The sequence below is a fragment of the Taudactylus pleione genome, unplaced genomic scaffold, assembly GCF_031769625.1.
Source record: "Taudactylus pleione unplaced genomic scaffold, aTauple2 ptg000810l, whole genome shotgun sequence".
Lineage (NCBI taxonomy): Eukaryota > Metazoa > Chordata > Amphibia > Anura > Myobatrachidae > Taudactylus > Taudactylus pleione.
Window position 1 is genome coordinate 568,992 of NW_028285212.1, and position 14,627 is coordinate 583,618.

Genomic DNA, 14,627 nt, shown 5'->3' on the forward strand with positions numbered 1-14,627 from the left:
TTAGCATGGTCAAATAGCAAAACTGTGGCAGAGCATGCTGGGATGTGTAGTTCTACAACAGCTGGGGGGCTGCTTATTGCCCACTCCTAGAGTAGCGTGTGATAAGGGGATGATGGATGGGGGGCAGCCAAGTACAGGTACAGTGCCTCTAGCATTGCATCGGCATAGGGATTAGTGTGTGTATGCATTACGTGCGATACAGAATCAAGCTATGGATCGCCCTGTAAAATAACACTAAAGAGTAAATACTGGCTGTGCGGTGCACCGGGAATGTGAAGGGGCCGCCATTCTGTCACTTACTGCCTGCACATGAACTAAGCTCCACCACATCTGATCAGAAGGTGTCTGAATTTCAACAACAAAAATCATTACCTGGATTCAATTAGAATGTAAAATCTAATTAGATCAAATATTACCAGGATTTGGATTACACCACCCTTTGCTTATGTACATGGGGCCTGATTCAGAGTTGGGAATGGAGCGAGATATCTCTCTCTCAACCGATCATCTTGGTGAAACCATGCTGCACTGCAGGTGGGGCAGATTTAAAATGTGCAGAGAGATTTAGATTTGGGAGGAGTGTTTCCAAACTGACATCTAAATTGTAGAGTAATAATAAAGCCGTGCAGTATTTGTGGGCTACATGTAAAAGCAGCCAGTATTTACACTACATGCAAAATAAAAATTATGTATTTACACCCCTGGCATTGCAACATGGTTTGTCCACAGTTAAGTGCTATTTCTCACTCTATTCCCAACTCTGAATCAGGCCCATGGTATGTAAAGTGCTATTATAAGTGTCAGTGGGCCTACATCAGAAATGGACGCAGTTGCATTCGCTATTGCAATTATTCCAGATTTGTAGCTGCGGTAATAAGCAAATGGTATATTCTGCCTTCCCCTTGTGCAGCAGCGAGCGATACAGAGTACAAGCGGTTAGACTCCCACGTTCCGTGCCCGTGGACAGTGCCTTTGAACACTCCACCATTGTGTGCACCATCGACACTTGGCCTGCTCAGTGTTTTCTTCTTAAATTCCACTAAACATGGCTTCTGTGGCTGTGGATCTGCCTATGGGAGTACAGCGGCGTTCATGAGACGGCCTTATTTTTTGCAAGTACTTCAGGCCACCTCTCAGACCCTGCCTAGAACAGCTCATGGCTCTCCACCATCAGCTCAAATGGGAGCGATTCCATAGGCAACAGCGGTACCTGTGTACACTCAGTGCACGTAGGGGACTTTTCCCGCATGCAATGTACCAAATAATCCTACAACTGTGCGATACCTAATCTAATCATTGCCCATGGTGTGCTGACACTACGTTCACTCTAGATGATTATTATTATTTTTACTGCTCTGGTAACAGTATCAGCCACAGGATGGCAAAGTGAAGATATAACAAAACTCCATAGATGTATATTTTCCCTTCATATTCGTAACAATGTCTGTAAATCAATCACATTTTTTGGTCACAGCATGAAATAAACTCTTTACAGTATTTTTCTTTATATACAAATATAATATACTAAGGGGTCTATGTACTAAGCCTTAGCGTAACAACCAAACACAGCCTGTAAAGTGACAAGTTAGGAGCCGATTGGTTGGTACTTTATCTCCATCCACTTCATCTCTCTCCAAGGCTTAGTACATAGGCCCCATATAACAATATATTTGGAAATATACAACCAATTAGTATAACACTGGTCATAGAACAGTATTGTTAATAGGTAACACATGGTGTAAATTTGCATTTTAGATTTTGCTTAGCATCACTCATTAACCGGTGTATGATCAGATGATTTACCAGCCAGACACCTGTTACATTCCACATTCCATACATTGTTGGGTGACTTCACTCCATCCAAGCATCGGTTCTGTACCATCACTCCTGTTATAGCAATCTGCCCAATGTACTACATGAAAAGTGTTTTTTGTTTTATATCAATGAATCGGTGCCGAGTATTATCTCCTGAGTGCCATGTCATGGTATAATATCTAATAGGTCTATGTGTGTTTATGATGTTTTTGCTCATAGTTGAACATGTGCTTAGGGCTACGGTTTGTCATCTACAGTAACTGCAGGAGAACCACCAGCCACTTGGAAGCATTTTGTTGCAAGCTGTACTCACTCCATTTGACGCGGTACACAAAATGCTAAATACTGCAGGTACCATGGTCATAGCAGACACTGACATCAATCCTACGGTCACTGATATTACTATCAATATGCTCCATGATTTCCCAGTATTTTCCTTTCTCTGGCAGGACGCACGGCAGCCCTGTAATATTATCACAGCACCTATCTCACATCTCATTGCAAACGGTAGATGTGAAAAGCTTCTTCAGCACTTGTCTACTGTCCCTAGTACACTGGTTCTCCAGCTAGCTCTCAGGACACTGAGATTACTGTGCTGCTTATTAACTAGATCTACAATTCCTGGTCTGTTTGTGCTTTTTTTTCTATGATTTTTGTATAAACTGTTGCCTAAAATTAAATGAATTAACTGTAATTGTTTCATTATAAAAATACAATTTTTTTCTAATAATATTGTATGTAAATATATTAACAACACAAAATAAAATATTCTATGTTTTACTTTAAGAGCCACTTCTCTAATTGTAACAACTCTTAGTCATAGGAGATAAAAGGTTTGTTGACTTTTGAAGGCTACTTCCTCCTTCTCTAGCCAGTTCATATGTACGATTGTCCTTGTACAAGGGATGAGCAGCGTTCAGCAATCCTGCCATTGCTATATCTCTATTAATGATCAGCCAGACAGCAGGCATCATGGACGAGCTGGCTGTTGGGATCTGCTCATGTTTGATTACTTTTTTGATTTGTTAAAATGATGTCGCTCTCCTACAGCACGTATGTAACGTAAGTAACCCATTGTCACAGCAATAGCTCTGGAGGGTTATTATTGGTGTCTTCTTTCACATTAAAGTCTCTACTCTTCAACTTCCTGCACCTACTCCTCACTCTTCATCCTATAGGTCAGGCTCAGTCATCAGACAATAATAGTCTGCCCTAGCAGAGTAGTTCCGTGACCCTAGATCTGAGATGTCCACATCTCCAGTGGGTTCTCGTTCTACTGAAAGTGTCTTTGGGGCCATCCGGGGTGGTGGAGCCTTATAAAGGTTTCTTCGCACACCTGGAAGGAAAGTACAGTAGAAAAGGGATAACTATAAGAACACAGACACAAAGCAATGACATTCATAGGATCTGAGGTCAAGGATTATTTTGGAATTGCTAAAAAATGCACTGGAAAAAAGGTAGCACGTCTTACCTAGGTCCCCCTCAGGGTCAGGATCTGCAGCCTCACTGCTGACAGTCAGCATAGGATCCTTATCATCCTGGCACTGAGTTTGAGGGTCACCTTTCCCGTCCACTAGAGAAATCTTGCGAGGAAGAGCAAGGCGCAGCTCCTTCCAGAAGTCAGATGCTGGAGACTGTATAGAAAGAGGGTTACACAGTACACGGGCTGAGTTAATTATTTATTCAGGTGGTAACAATTACAATACGGTAAAACTTTCTTCATGTGTTATCGGTGCAGGATGTAGTATTGATCCCGGTGTTCGGGATCCCGGCAGAGGAATCCTGACACCAGTCAGAGTGCCGGTACCAGCATCCTGACTGCTGACACGACGGTAAGTAATGAGATTAGGGTTAGGCACTACGAGGAGGTTTAGGGTTAGGTTTAAGCTGCGCTGAGGGAGGGATAGGTTTAGGCTGCTTGGAGGGTTAGGTTTAGGGATAGGGTTAGCCTTGTAACCCAATCAGGATGCTGACATCCCGATCCCAATCCATCAGTGCACAGTGGCACTGGCTAAACAATCTTGGAATCAAGGTCATGCAGTTACATCCTGCAGTTCTGTTTTCTCCCAGATTCACCATCACATACATACCACAGAGTCCGCCTTCCACAGCAGTGTCTTCAGGGTCCCTCTACTAGAGCTCAGCAGTTGGGTGACTTCTGGGGGTAGATCTTTGTACTGATTCTCAAACAGGATAAAGATAGGTCTGCGTGAGAGCTCCAGCAGGCGGAACAAGCCGTCCCTATGCACAAGGTACAAACTTCATTAAATAATGGCTCCAGAACAGCGAGATAAGGATGCAAATGTAATACCAGGATATTTCATGCAAACATGTCATTCAGTAATGATGTAGTGAGATGAGAGACACAACCAGACATTTTTATAAATGTGTTTTCTCAAGTGGAAATGGTTTTAGAAATTGACAGCCAGCTTTATTGTTTTTTTTATAGTCGCATCATGAAAAATGTAGATCAGGTATTGTAGTGTACGAGCCATATGATTACATTTCAATGCTCCTTTTCAGCACCATAGCATTGTGTGTGTATAAATAATACATATCACTTAGTGTTTCTCCTCAGCTCTTCAGGAATCCCTGCTCACTGTCAGTAACCTCATTAGCATGCTCACACTACAGAACCGCATACTGAGGTGGGTATATGTCACAGCTGTCAGTCATGTGCTACTCACACCAATCAGCAGCAAGCTCTCTCCTCCCTTAGCTTACTACACACTCAGAAAGCATAATTGTGATTGGTGAAAGGAGTCTACGGCATTAAAGTCATGAAGTGGGTAGGGCAAGGTGTGTGATGATGCTGGTTTCATCATCTGGTGAGGTAGGTGCGCCCTTCAGTGAGAATTTCCCTGACTGCCATGGATGTTTGGAGATTACTAAATGTGGGTATTTCTAGGGCAGCACTTCCCAACTCCAATCCTCAGGAGACCGTAAGAGGGCATGTTTTCCAGGTCTCCTCACAGAATCCCAAATGAAGTATTTAGTACCACATGCAAATCTTTTAAAATGTGTCAGTCAGAAATACATACACCTGTGCTTCAGTATGGAAAACATGCAGTTAGGGTTCCCTGAGAACTGGAGATCAGAAACGCTGCACTAAACCATTTCGGAAGAGTAGGCGTCTATGTGCAAACATTTCAAGAACTGCGTCGGGATCCCGGCACCAGTATCCCGACCACCAGCATCACGAAGGTAAGTATTGTGTGTTAGGGTGAGGGGTTAGGCCAGTGGTTCCCTAACTATGCGCCGTGGCACCCTGGGGTGCTTTGGGACACTTGCAGGAGTGCCTCAGGTTGGTGATCCAATACCAAATCAAATTCTTTATGGTCAATGTAATGTAAATATGTGGACAGACAGAAGCACAAACTTGTCTACCACCACACAACTGAGCCTAAGGATGACAGGAAAAGCACTATTTACTTCACTAAATTTTTTCTGAATTTCTCAACACCAAACATTTGGCTTAGGGGTGCCATGAAAACATTGCTGATACACTAGGGCGCCGTAATTCAAAAAAGTTTGGGAACCACTGGGTTAGGCATTAGGGGGAGGGTTAGGTTTAGGGTGCGGGGAGGGAGAGGTTAGGTTTAGGCACTAGGGGGGTGTTTAGGTTTAGGTACCAGGGAGGGAGTGTTAGGTTTAGGGTGCGGGGAGGGGGAGGTTAGGTTTGGCACTTGGTAGGAGTTCGGGTTAAGCACCAGGGAGGGAGGGTTAGGGGTAAGTGTTGGTCTTACCTTCTTTCCTTATGGGTATCAGGATTCTGACTGTCAGGATGCCGCTATTGGTATTCTGACCAGCGGCATCCCGATTACCGAGATCTCATACCCAACCCCATAGCAACAATACATAAAATTATGCAGAAACTGCAGTTTCGGCATATTTTTTTTTTTTTAATTCAGCTTGATACATATGCTCCATAGTATGCCATTGGACTAGGAACTACTATGAAAGATTCTATATTGTCTGGAAAGTGCTGTGTAATATAATGGTGCTAAATTGCATTTACATGGAAGGTAATAAAGTATTGCAGGATATAAGAGTTGGTTAAAGCAGAGGTTCACAAACGTGGTCCTCAAGGCTCTCCAACAGTTCATATTTTAGAGATATCCATGGTTGAGCACAGGTGGTTAGATTAAATTGACAGTGGTACTAAGTAAGTCACCTGTGCTCAACCATGGACATCTCTAAAACCTGAACTGTTGAGATGCCTTGAGGACTGCGTTTGGGAACCTCTGGGTTAAAGCATACAAATGACAAACTCACCTAAAACTGTTTTGGCACCATTCCTGCTCCAGATACACCAGTGATAGAACCACTATCAGACGTCGGCTGCGGCTGACATTCATAAGCAGTTCAGCAGAAGGCTCTGAAGTGAACAAGAACACAAGTTTATACTCATGCAGTGCTCAGTAGATAAAAGGTATACAGTATACAGTAAGAGGCTGTCAGTACTGTGGTTTTGTGGTCAGTCACAAAACTTGGGTAAAGTTGGTAATTTGTGAGGCTACGGATTTGTGGTGAGAGGTTTTATAAGAGTGGTGACATTACACAGACTATATGAGGTTATCAGGATTAGGGGGTGAAATTAGCAGCTTTATAGGTGTGTAATCCTGCATAGTGTGGGGAAATCTGACACATCACAGTACACTGAAAGATAAATTCACCTCTGTTTAGTGGTAGCAGCGTCGTAAGATAATATTTGATGGCTATAAGAGGCAACACTGATGTATGCCAAATCACATATTAAAGAGACTATTCCAGCCATGGGCACACTTATACCCCTTTTACACCACAGCAAAAACCGAGGTTATTGTCAGGCTTAATCCCGGTTGCTGCTAGGTGTAAAAGGGACAAGGGTTGGATTCCCAGGTCGAGTGACCCGGCAATCCTATCCGGGTAGCTTGCAGGGTTTAAAACAGGAATGACTAGTGTAACCCTGCAGTGTAAACGGGTAACCCGGGTCGACTGACGCGGGTCCTGTTTACAGCATTGGGACTTCCGGGTTTCTTGCCGCTTGGAGACGATGTCGCCCGTGTGCAGTGTGAACTACGCCGATCTGGAAATAACGTGGATTGGCATCGCAGTGGAAAAGGGGTCTGTCCCGTTGTGTAACTGTGGACCTGATTCAGAGCCGCTTGCTAGATGCGTACGCTCGCACCTAGCGTATGCAAATTCAGCATGGCAGGCGATCGCACGGCAAGGCATAAGCATGACAACTATGTTTGGTGTGCGATTGCTTTGTGTATGTAGATGCCCACCATCCTGTCTTCAGACACCCACTTGCGCATATCATCTCCAGGAAGTGTATGCAACCATTGGTACATCGGGTACCATCGGAAGCTAACGTAGCGCTTGAGACTATACCCTGCAAGCACTGCGATCACTTCAGTGTGAAATACAACCAGGTGACGTGTACAATGATGCTTCCTATTAATTTTGCACGCCTTTGAAACGGCGTTAAGACACTCGGGCACGTCTGTGTTCGCACCTACACTTCCCCGTTTCTAGTGGCCAGCCCCTGTCACCACCCACAAATGGCTTCTCCTGTCACTCACTCTGCTGGGCAGTCTATGTGCAACGAGCGAACCCTCCCCGATCTCTAGCACTGGTTTGCGCACTGCGATGCGTATGCACGTGCAGAATGCGAAAATCGCCCAGCTACGCGAACGCATCCTAGCGAGCGGGTCTGAATCAGGTCATGTGTTCCAAATCTCGGGTCAGACCTGGGACTTAGGTGGGAAAGCAGTATTACAGTAAATGGCAAAATCAGGAAATAAATACTTCTAGATATTTATAAATATTTATCAATTACTCTTATGAATACTTCTATCAGGAACATTTACACTCACTAACTGTCATCATTAAATCAGACCTTATTATATAGAGAAAATATAGTAGATCATAGCCAAGGAGGATAATAGCAGTGCTATACCTATTTCAGACCATGCTGGGTATTAAAGTCCTATGTATTGCGTGATTTTTAAATTTCTTAAATACTTTTGGAATGAACCTCACTGTCTATACTAGGGAACAGGGAGAGGGAAGGGGCTTCCAGGCTGAATTATTAACTGTGCATCTGAGACATGTTCCTGCAGCATTAATCCCTATTCCCTACCTACACCGCTGTTTCCCACCACCATATTGATAAAAGATTAGTACGCAAAGACAACACAACTCTGAACCAGGCCCATAATGTGTTTCATATACTGGCACTTTCTATTTCATCCTATTGTATTGCCTCCTACTTTACTGCATTAGATATTTTAAAGTAGGTGGATTGAAAAGTGGACATGAAGATTGACTTGACAATAGCATGAAACACCAATGGTCAATATGATTTCCTAACAATCTGATTTATTTCGTAATCAGAAAAAAAAAATACAGCCAAAATCCGAGCAATCTTGTGAACTATTGTTTTCCTTTTTATAGAAGCGTATTATCATACTTGTAAAATAAATTTGCCTTCTTATTGGACATATATTATAGGTATTACATAATGGACAAATACAGGGCTGTTAAAACCTACTTAAAGCGAGTTCCAAGGCATGTAGTGAAGAAAAATTCGGACAAGTACTTCTGAGGGAATTGGTATGTAATGCCGACTGTGGGGATGCCTATTGTCAAGATTCTGACAGCATTCCGATGGTTGGTATCCGATGGTCGGGTAAGTATACTTACCCTCCCCTCTTCTCCCCCTAACCCTCCCCTCTTGTAGCCTAACCCTTCCCACCCCGCACCCTAACCCTCCCCATTAGTGCCTAAACCTAAGTCTCCCCCCTTCGTACCTAAACCTAACCCTCCCCCTTTAGTGCCTAACCCTAAATCCCCCCCCAAGTGGTGCCTGACCCTAACCCGCACCCCTAGGGGGTGCCTAACCCTAACCTCCCCCCCAAAACCTAACACTAACTCCGCTATGCTTCCTAAACCTAACCGCCCCACCCCCGCGCGGCTAGCACTAAGGGCGCCCTGGCTTACCTTCGTTTGGGCCATCGTCCTCCTGGATTCCGGCATCGGGATTAAGATAGGCGTCGGTATTTCGATGCTTATCTTAAGTCCCTTGTCGGGCTTCCAGTGTTGGGATTGACACTGGTGGCATCACAGCCGCCAGTCTCATAACTACATCCCCTTATGAGGAGGCCCTAGACATTTATTAAAAAAATATATATTATTTACATATTCTGTCACCAGGTGGCGATAGAAATCACTGGAAGAGCACTACAATTGCTAAGGCAACACTTTACCAAAGAATAAGCCAACACCAGTCACTAATTTCCGACATCTTGGCCACCCCGATCACTGGGCCTCATCCCATGTGACTTTTTGATTGTGGGATTATTTGACTAATCAGGCGTATCGGGAAGGGCATCATAAAATACCCTAAAAGGCAATATTATGTGCTAGCTATTCCATCTGACATATTACATTCCGCTATAGAGAATGCTGTATTTCTAATGGAAACTGTTTTTGACCACAAAGGAGGACACAGTGAACAACTGATGCGCTCTTCAAGTTATCTGGAATATTTTAATTTTAACAGCCCTTTATTTGGTAATTAATAGAGTAAGTGACTTTATGTCATCTCAGCTTGCAGAGTAGTTACCAAGGCTATGTGGTGCTGCTGCAGTTATCTACACAATTAAAGTTATCTCCATCCAAACCGTATTTTTAGTTTTCCAACGATCCTGGCTCCTCTTCTCTGCAGTGTGCATGTCATGCTGGAAAGCCAACAAAAATCAAACGCACCTGCGACATATCCTGTTATTCAGCTGCAGGGGAGATTGACTTTTGCCTTCCTACTATGCAGGTGTCACCGTAGAAAGCAAACTCGTCACAACAAAGAGAAGCCAGGATGTTGCAGAGGTTAGAAGGTATATAGAGATAAAATAGCTGTAATACACTCTATAAGATGGGCATGTAATTAAACTACCTGTGTTGGGCAGGAGACTCCTCTCATCCAGGTGCAATTTGAAGCCATATCTGTTCTCCAAATGAGGTTTCAGAATGAAATTGGTGAACTTTGTGTCAATATTTGATGGACAGAATGAGACATACGCATCAAACAGACGTCCATCTGCAGAGAAAGTTGAGAGTTCAGAATTGCTAAACAATAGTCTTGGTGGTATGTAAGTGAAGATTTTTAGAAGTGGAGATGTTGCCCATAGCAACCAATCAGATTCTACTTAACATTTACCTAGCACCTTCTAGAAGATAATAGCTAGAATCTGATTGGTTGCTATGGGCAACAATAACACTCTGGAAATATAGTGTGAACAGACAGTAGACACACCAGTTCCTGTTAAAATGTAATCCACAAACTAAAACCTATTTTAGAAGCTCATTTCAAAGACAAGTATTGCAAATGATTAATTTCTTTTAACCCCGTTAACTTTTCTGTTGGAAGATGCCCACTGTAGAAATCATAGTATTACAAACTAAGGGGGAGATGTATCAAACTTTGTAGAGAGATAAAGTGGAGAAAGATAAAGGACCAACCAATCAGCTCCTAACTCTTTTTTCAAACACAGCCTGTAAAATAGCAGTTAGAATCTGATTGGTTGTTACCTTGTATCAAACCTTGGAGATAACTCCAATGTTTGATACATCTTCCTCTAATCTTTCTATACAAATTAATTGTGTGGGGTTGCACCTAACAGCATATTCTCAATGCAACCATCCGCATTCCATGTACAGACTAATATTCTACCTAGTATACATCCTTGGTAATATCGCTATATAATAAGCCTCCACTTACATTTATGAAAAGTCCTCAGAGAGAACTGTAAGTTGCAAAATTACTAATCCTTTCCCCAAATGAAGCACCATGACTGTTGTCTGTAGAGATTTAAAGAAAGTTGTTATCTTTAAGAGAATGGCTTGCATTACATTAGCACCTGAGCCAGGTCATCTTCAAAAAATTACAGCATCAAATCAGGAAGCGGAAGGTTTATTCCAAGATTACAGGTCTGACTGGATTGAGCAGTAAGAAGTTTATCTTGTAAGAGGTTTGTCTGCTATCTTTTGGAATATTTCCACAAGATACTGTTGTACATAAGTGGTGCCTGGCAGGTTATACAACAACAGTTTATAGTCATGAATAGAACCCGATCTTGGCAGATACAGTACATATTGTAGCAATCCCTGCCAATATCTGAGCCAGTAAAGGTATTTAGTGCATTATTGTTGTAGCCTGTTGAAGCCTGGCCCCTGTTATAGAATGCTACCTGTGATGCCTTTAGAAATAGGATATATATAGCTAAATGACTGGTGCACCTCCTGGCTAGTCTCATTTAAAAATATATACTTATATATGTAATCCACAATTTTCCTCCTTTTGCTGACCAGATTGTTGGCATAAGCACCTAGATAAGGGTGGCTATGCTACACATGTATTGCAAATGAATCCATCTGAGATATCTGATATTATAGTTTTATAGGCAGTTAATAAATTTGGTCTTTTGGCTGGTTTTCCTTCGGTTTCCCAGTAGATCACAGGTGATGGCTTTGTCATATCGTTTTCTAAGAAATGGAGCTCTAAAGTGCTTATGACCTCGTCTATATACGTGAAGTAGTTGGGTTGGGGGACTAGTCCAAGTGTCTCGGTAGGGTGAGAAGAATGGTTTTTCCTCTTCAGATTATTCAATTCACCAAACATCCATTAACTACTCCGTAGGGAAGGCTTTCTGTGATAGGAGCAAAGCTGCTGTAGTTGTATTTAGCAAGTGGGTAACAGAATAGCTGAAGTCACTCATCATCACTGTGGTTTCTTCTTAACAGCCATTAAAGCCTCTTTCAGTTTTACAAAAAGACAGCTGCTGGTTTAAGGGCGGTTTAACATCACAAAGATAAAGGTACAGTTGTGAAAAAAAACACACCTCTGATTCAAAATTAAAAACAGAATGGCAACGCCCTACGTTTTGGAGGATGTGGCTGGTAAAATGCCAGAGATCAGATACTATGGAGAAAAGGTTAGCATTCAGAAGGCAATTATTCCAGAGCTGGTTACAGAGTCTCTAAAGCAGACCAGGACATTGTGGGGCTCTCAAGGAGTTGTGGAACTACAAGCCCCAGCATGCTTTGCCAAATAGATGATAGTTGGTAGGGCATTCTGGGATTTTCACACCTGGATAGCCACTGGTTGTTCAGTCCTGCTCTAAAGGGCTGGGACACACCCAAAAGAGGAGATACCACATGTGTGTGTTTTACACACTAGATGGGCACAGGCGAGGGCCCAAAAACAATGGAGAAAATTTTGGATTTCAAGTGGAAAACATTCATAGCTGGTTTCAATACAAAAGTGCCAGAACATTAGAAACACCCTAATACTACTCTTAGGGCAATATATATACAAGGGGTTGCATTCGAACGTGTGGGATCCCGACACCAGTCAGAGTCCCAGCGTGCAGCATCCCGACAGTAAGCATTGGTGTTAGGGAGAGGTACAGGCACTAGGGGGAGGGTTAAGCAATAGGGGGGGGGAGGGTTAGGTTTATGCACTACGGGGAGGTTAGGTTTAGGGTACAGGGAGGGAGGGGTAGCGGTTATGATACTTACCTGACAGGTGTCGGTACCCTAACCCTGTCGGGATGCTGGCGGCGAGATTCTGACCGCCGGGATCTCATACCCAACCCATAGAAAGATAGTTTCTTTGGTAGCAATACACCGTAACCCTGATGGGAAGATGCGATGAACGACAGATCGGACATACACATATATACGATATGTACGATATATCGTTCTGCTCCGCATCGGAATGATATATCATACGATACATTGTATAATGTATACCCAGCTTTTTAGGACCAGACTTTGTAACACTGTAATAAAGCTATGTGGACCTCGTACAATATGCCCCACACATGACCAGTAATAAATGTCTGTTTCCCACCACCAGTCCTAGAGGTGCTCACCGTTTATTTCTGGGTCTCCGTATTTGTCTCTGTACCAAAGACGTGCATTGAGGCGACACTTGATGTACAAGATGCTGCAGACTACCAAGACTGCCACCACAGAGAGGGCAAAGATGACAGCAGCTATGTGTCCTGCTTGATCTATGGACAGAAACATTATTAAATATTCAGTTGACAAACATGTTATGTATTAAAGTCAGATAAAAGATAAAGACAGAAAGGTAAGGGGGGACTGGAGGCAGAGAGATGCAGAAATACACAGTGGATGAGAAACTTAATATGTATAGTAAGCACAACAGTCTAATATCCTAAGGCTGGTCTCACATAACACCTACTGTATATAACTCGGTGTTGCCAAGGAATTTAGCCGCTATGTTCTATCATTTCAACTTAAGTCATACTTCAATAATATACACAAGAAAGAAATTAACTGAAGTAATACTGTAATGAGCTAAATATTAGACATAGCTTATTAAAAACAGCTAAATAAAAAAATATATATAAAAGAGTATGTAAATAAATTGTGTTAAAAAAAGGTTTGCTACTGTATGTCTTATTTGTTATCTTTTTTTATTAGAATTTTATATATTTTTATTATCTAATTTTAATGTTGGGGCTTAATGATGTAATTGCATCCAAAAGTGAAGACTATATCAAGCCCCAAGGGGAGAATTTTAGGTAAGTTTTCCCCTCTTGGACACCTAGAATGCTTAGGATGAGTCCCTCTCGTCCTTAGCAGTGAAGAGGTTAGATGGGTAAACAATCAATATTATAGACTTCGACAATTGCCACTTATGGGGAGGTGCATCAAATCTTAGACAAGATAAAGTGGAGAAGTTGCCCATAGCAACCAATCAGCTTCTATAATTTTTATAGACTGTGCTAGATAAATGACAGTTAGCAGCTGATTGGTTGCTATGGGTAACTGCTCCACGTTATCTCTCTCTAAGGTTTGATGCATCTGCCCCCTAATATGCTAATTGCTTAGTACATGGATTCTCTTTTCAAATTTGTGTAGCTCCAATCACAGATTATAATACATGAATTATCAAGGATGCAGAGTGATAGGACTTAACATGGCGTAAGCACTGCAACTGTGAAATGGTTTGTTTAAATGGGGGGAAGAAGTGAGAGAATATAACCCCCCCTCCCTGCCCTATTCCTCTGTATCATTGGGTATTCAATTAATGTTTGGGAGCACCTGCCATTGCTTATGAATGTATATTAGCCATTGCATTATCTCTATTATGTGTATTGGCTAATTACTACTTTCCTAAAATGATGGTCCTCTGCAGCAATCCTTTAGCCCTTTATTAAATGATTATTGCAGTTCTTTCTTATATGTATAAGCAGCCTCCTTAGTCCCCAAACAGCTTGTGTATCTAACACCTAAAGACAATGCGGAGCTAGAGCCACATCTGAGCAATAGAACAGTAAACATTATTAGAACCTTCCAGCTCTCATCTTAACCCACCACTCTATGCAGAGGCGTATTTAGAGAGGATGGGGACAGTGTTCACTCACCATCCGGGGCCCCCTCCTCTCTCTCCGGTGGCCGCGGCATACTGTCACAGTCAGTGGGATCCAGGCGCTAGTCTGTGCCCAGAATCTACTGCGCATGCTCAGTACACCGGTAAAATGGCGCGGCAGCCATTTTCCCGGCAATTTCCCTACTACGCATGCGCAGAACGCCGGGAAAGTGACCGCTGCGGACAAATTTACAGGAGTTCTGTGTAGCGCCTCTCCAGCCAACGTGGGACTTCTGAGAGGTAAGTATTTGGAAGTATGGGTGCAGAGTGTGCGGTGTGGGACCCCCGGGACCCAGGGGCCCGTGTGCCCTGCACATCCTGCACTTATTATAGATACGCCCCTGACTCTAAGGGCCTAACTCAG

At 42.8% G+C, this 14,627-nt stretch overlaps 1 protein-coding gene across 8 annotated transcripts in view; it reads right to left on the minus strand.

Moving 5' to 3' along the window:
• Positions 1 to 910: 910 nt before the first annotated feature.
• Positions 911 to 14,627, minus strand: part of SIGIRR (single Ig and TIR domain containing) — a 41,176-nt gene continuing 27,459 nt past the window's right edge. For all 8 annotated transcript variants that reach the window (XM_088458119.1, XM_088458121.1, XM_088458116.1 and 5 more), the window contains exons 5-10: positions 12,735 to 12,875; positions 9,755 to 9,898; positions 6,091 to 6,193; positions 3,906 to 4,056; positions 3,287 to 3,449; positions 911 to 3,151 (exon numbers count right to left, since the gene is read on the minus strand). In XM_088458119.1, the coding sequence (XP_088314245.1) occupies positions 2,988 to 3,151; positions 3,287 to 3,449; positions 3,906 to 4,056; positions 6,091 to 6,193; positions 9,755 to 9,898; positions 12,735 to 12,875 (866 nt within the window). In that variant the 3' untranslated portion in view covers positions 911 to 2,987. The remainder of the gene's footprint in view (positions 3,152 to 3,286; positions 3,450 to 3,905; positions 4,057 to 6,090; positions 6,194 to 9,754; positions 9,899 to 12,734; positions 12,876 to 14,627) is intronic.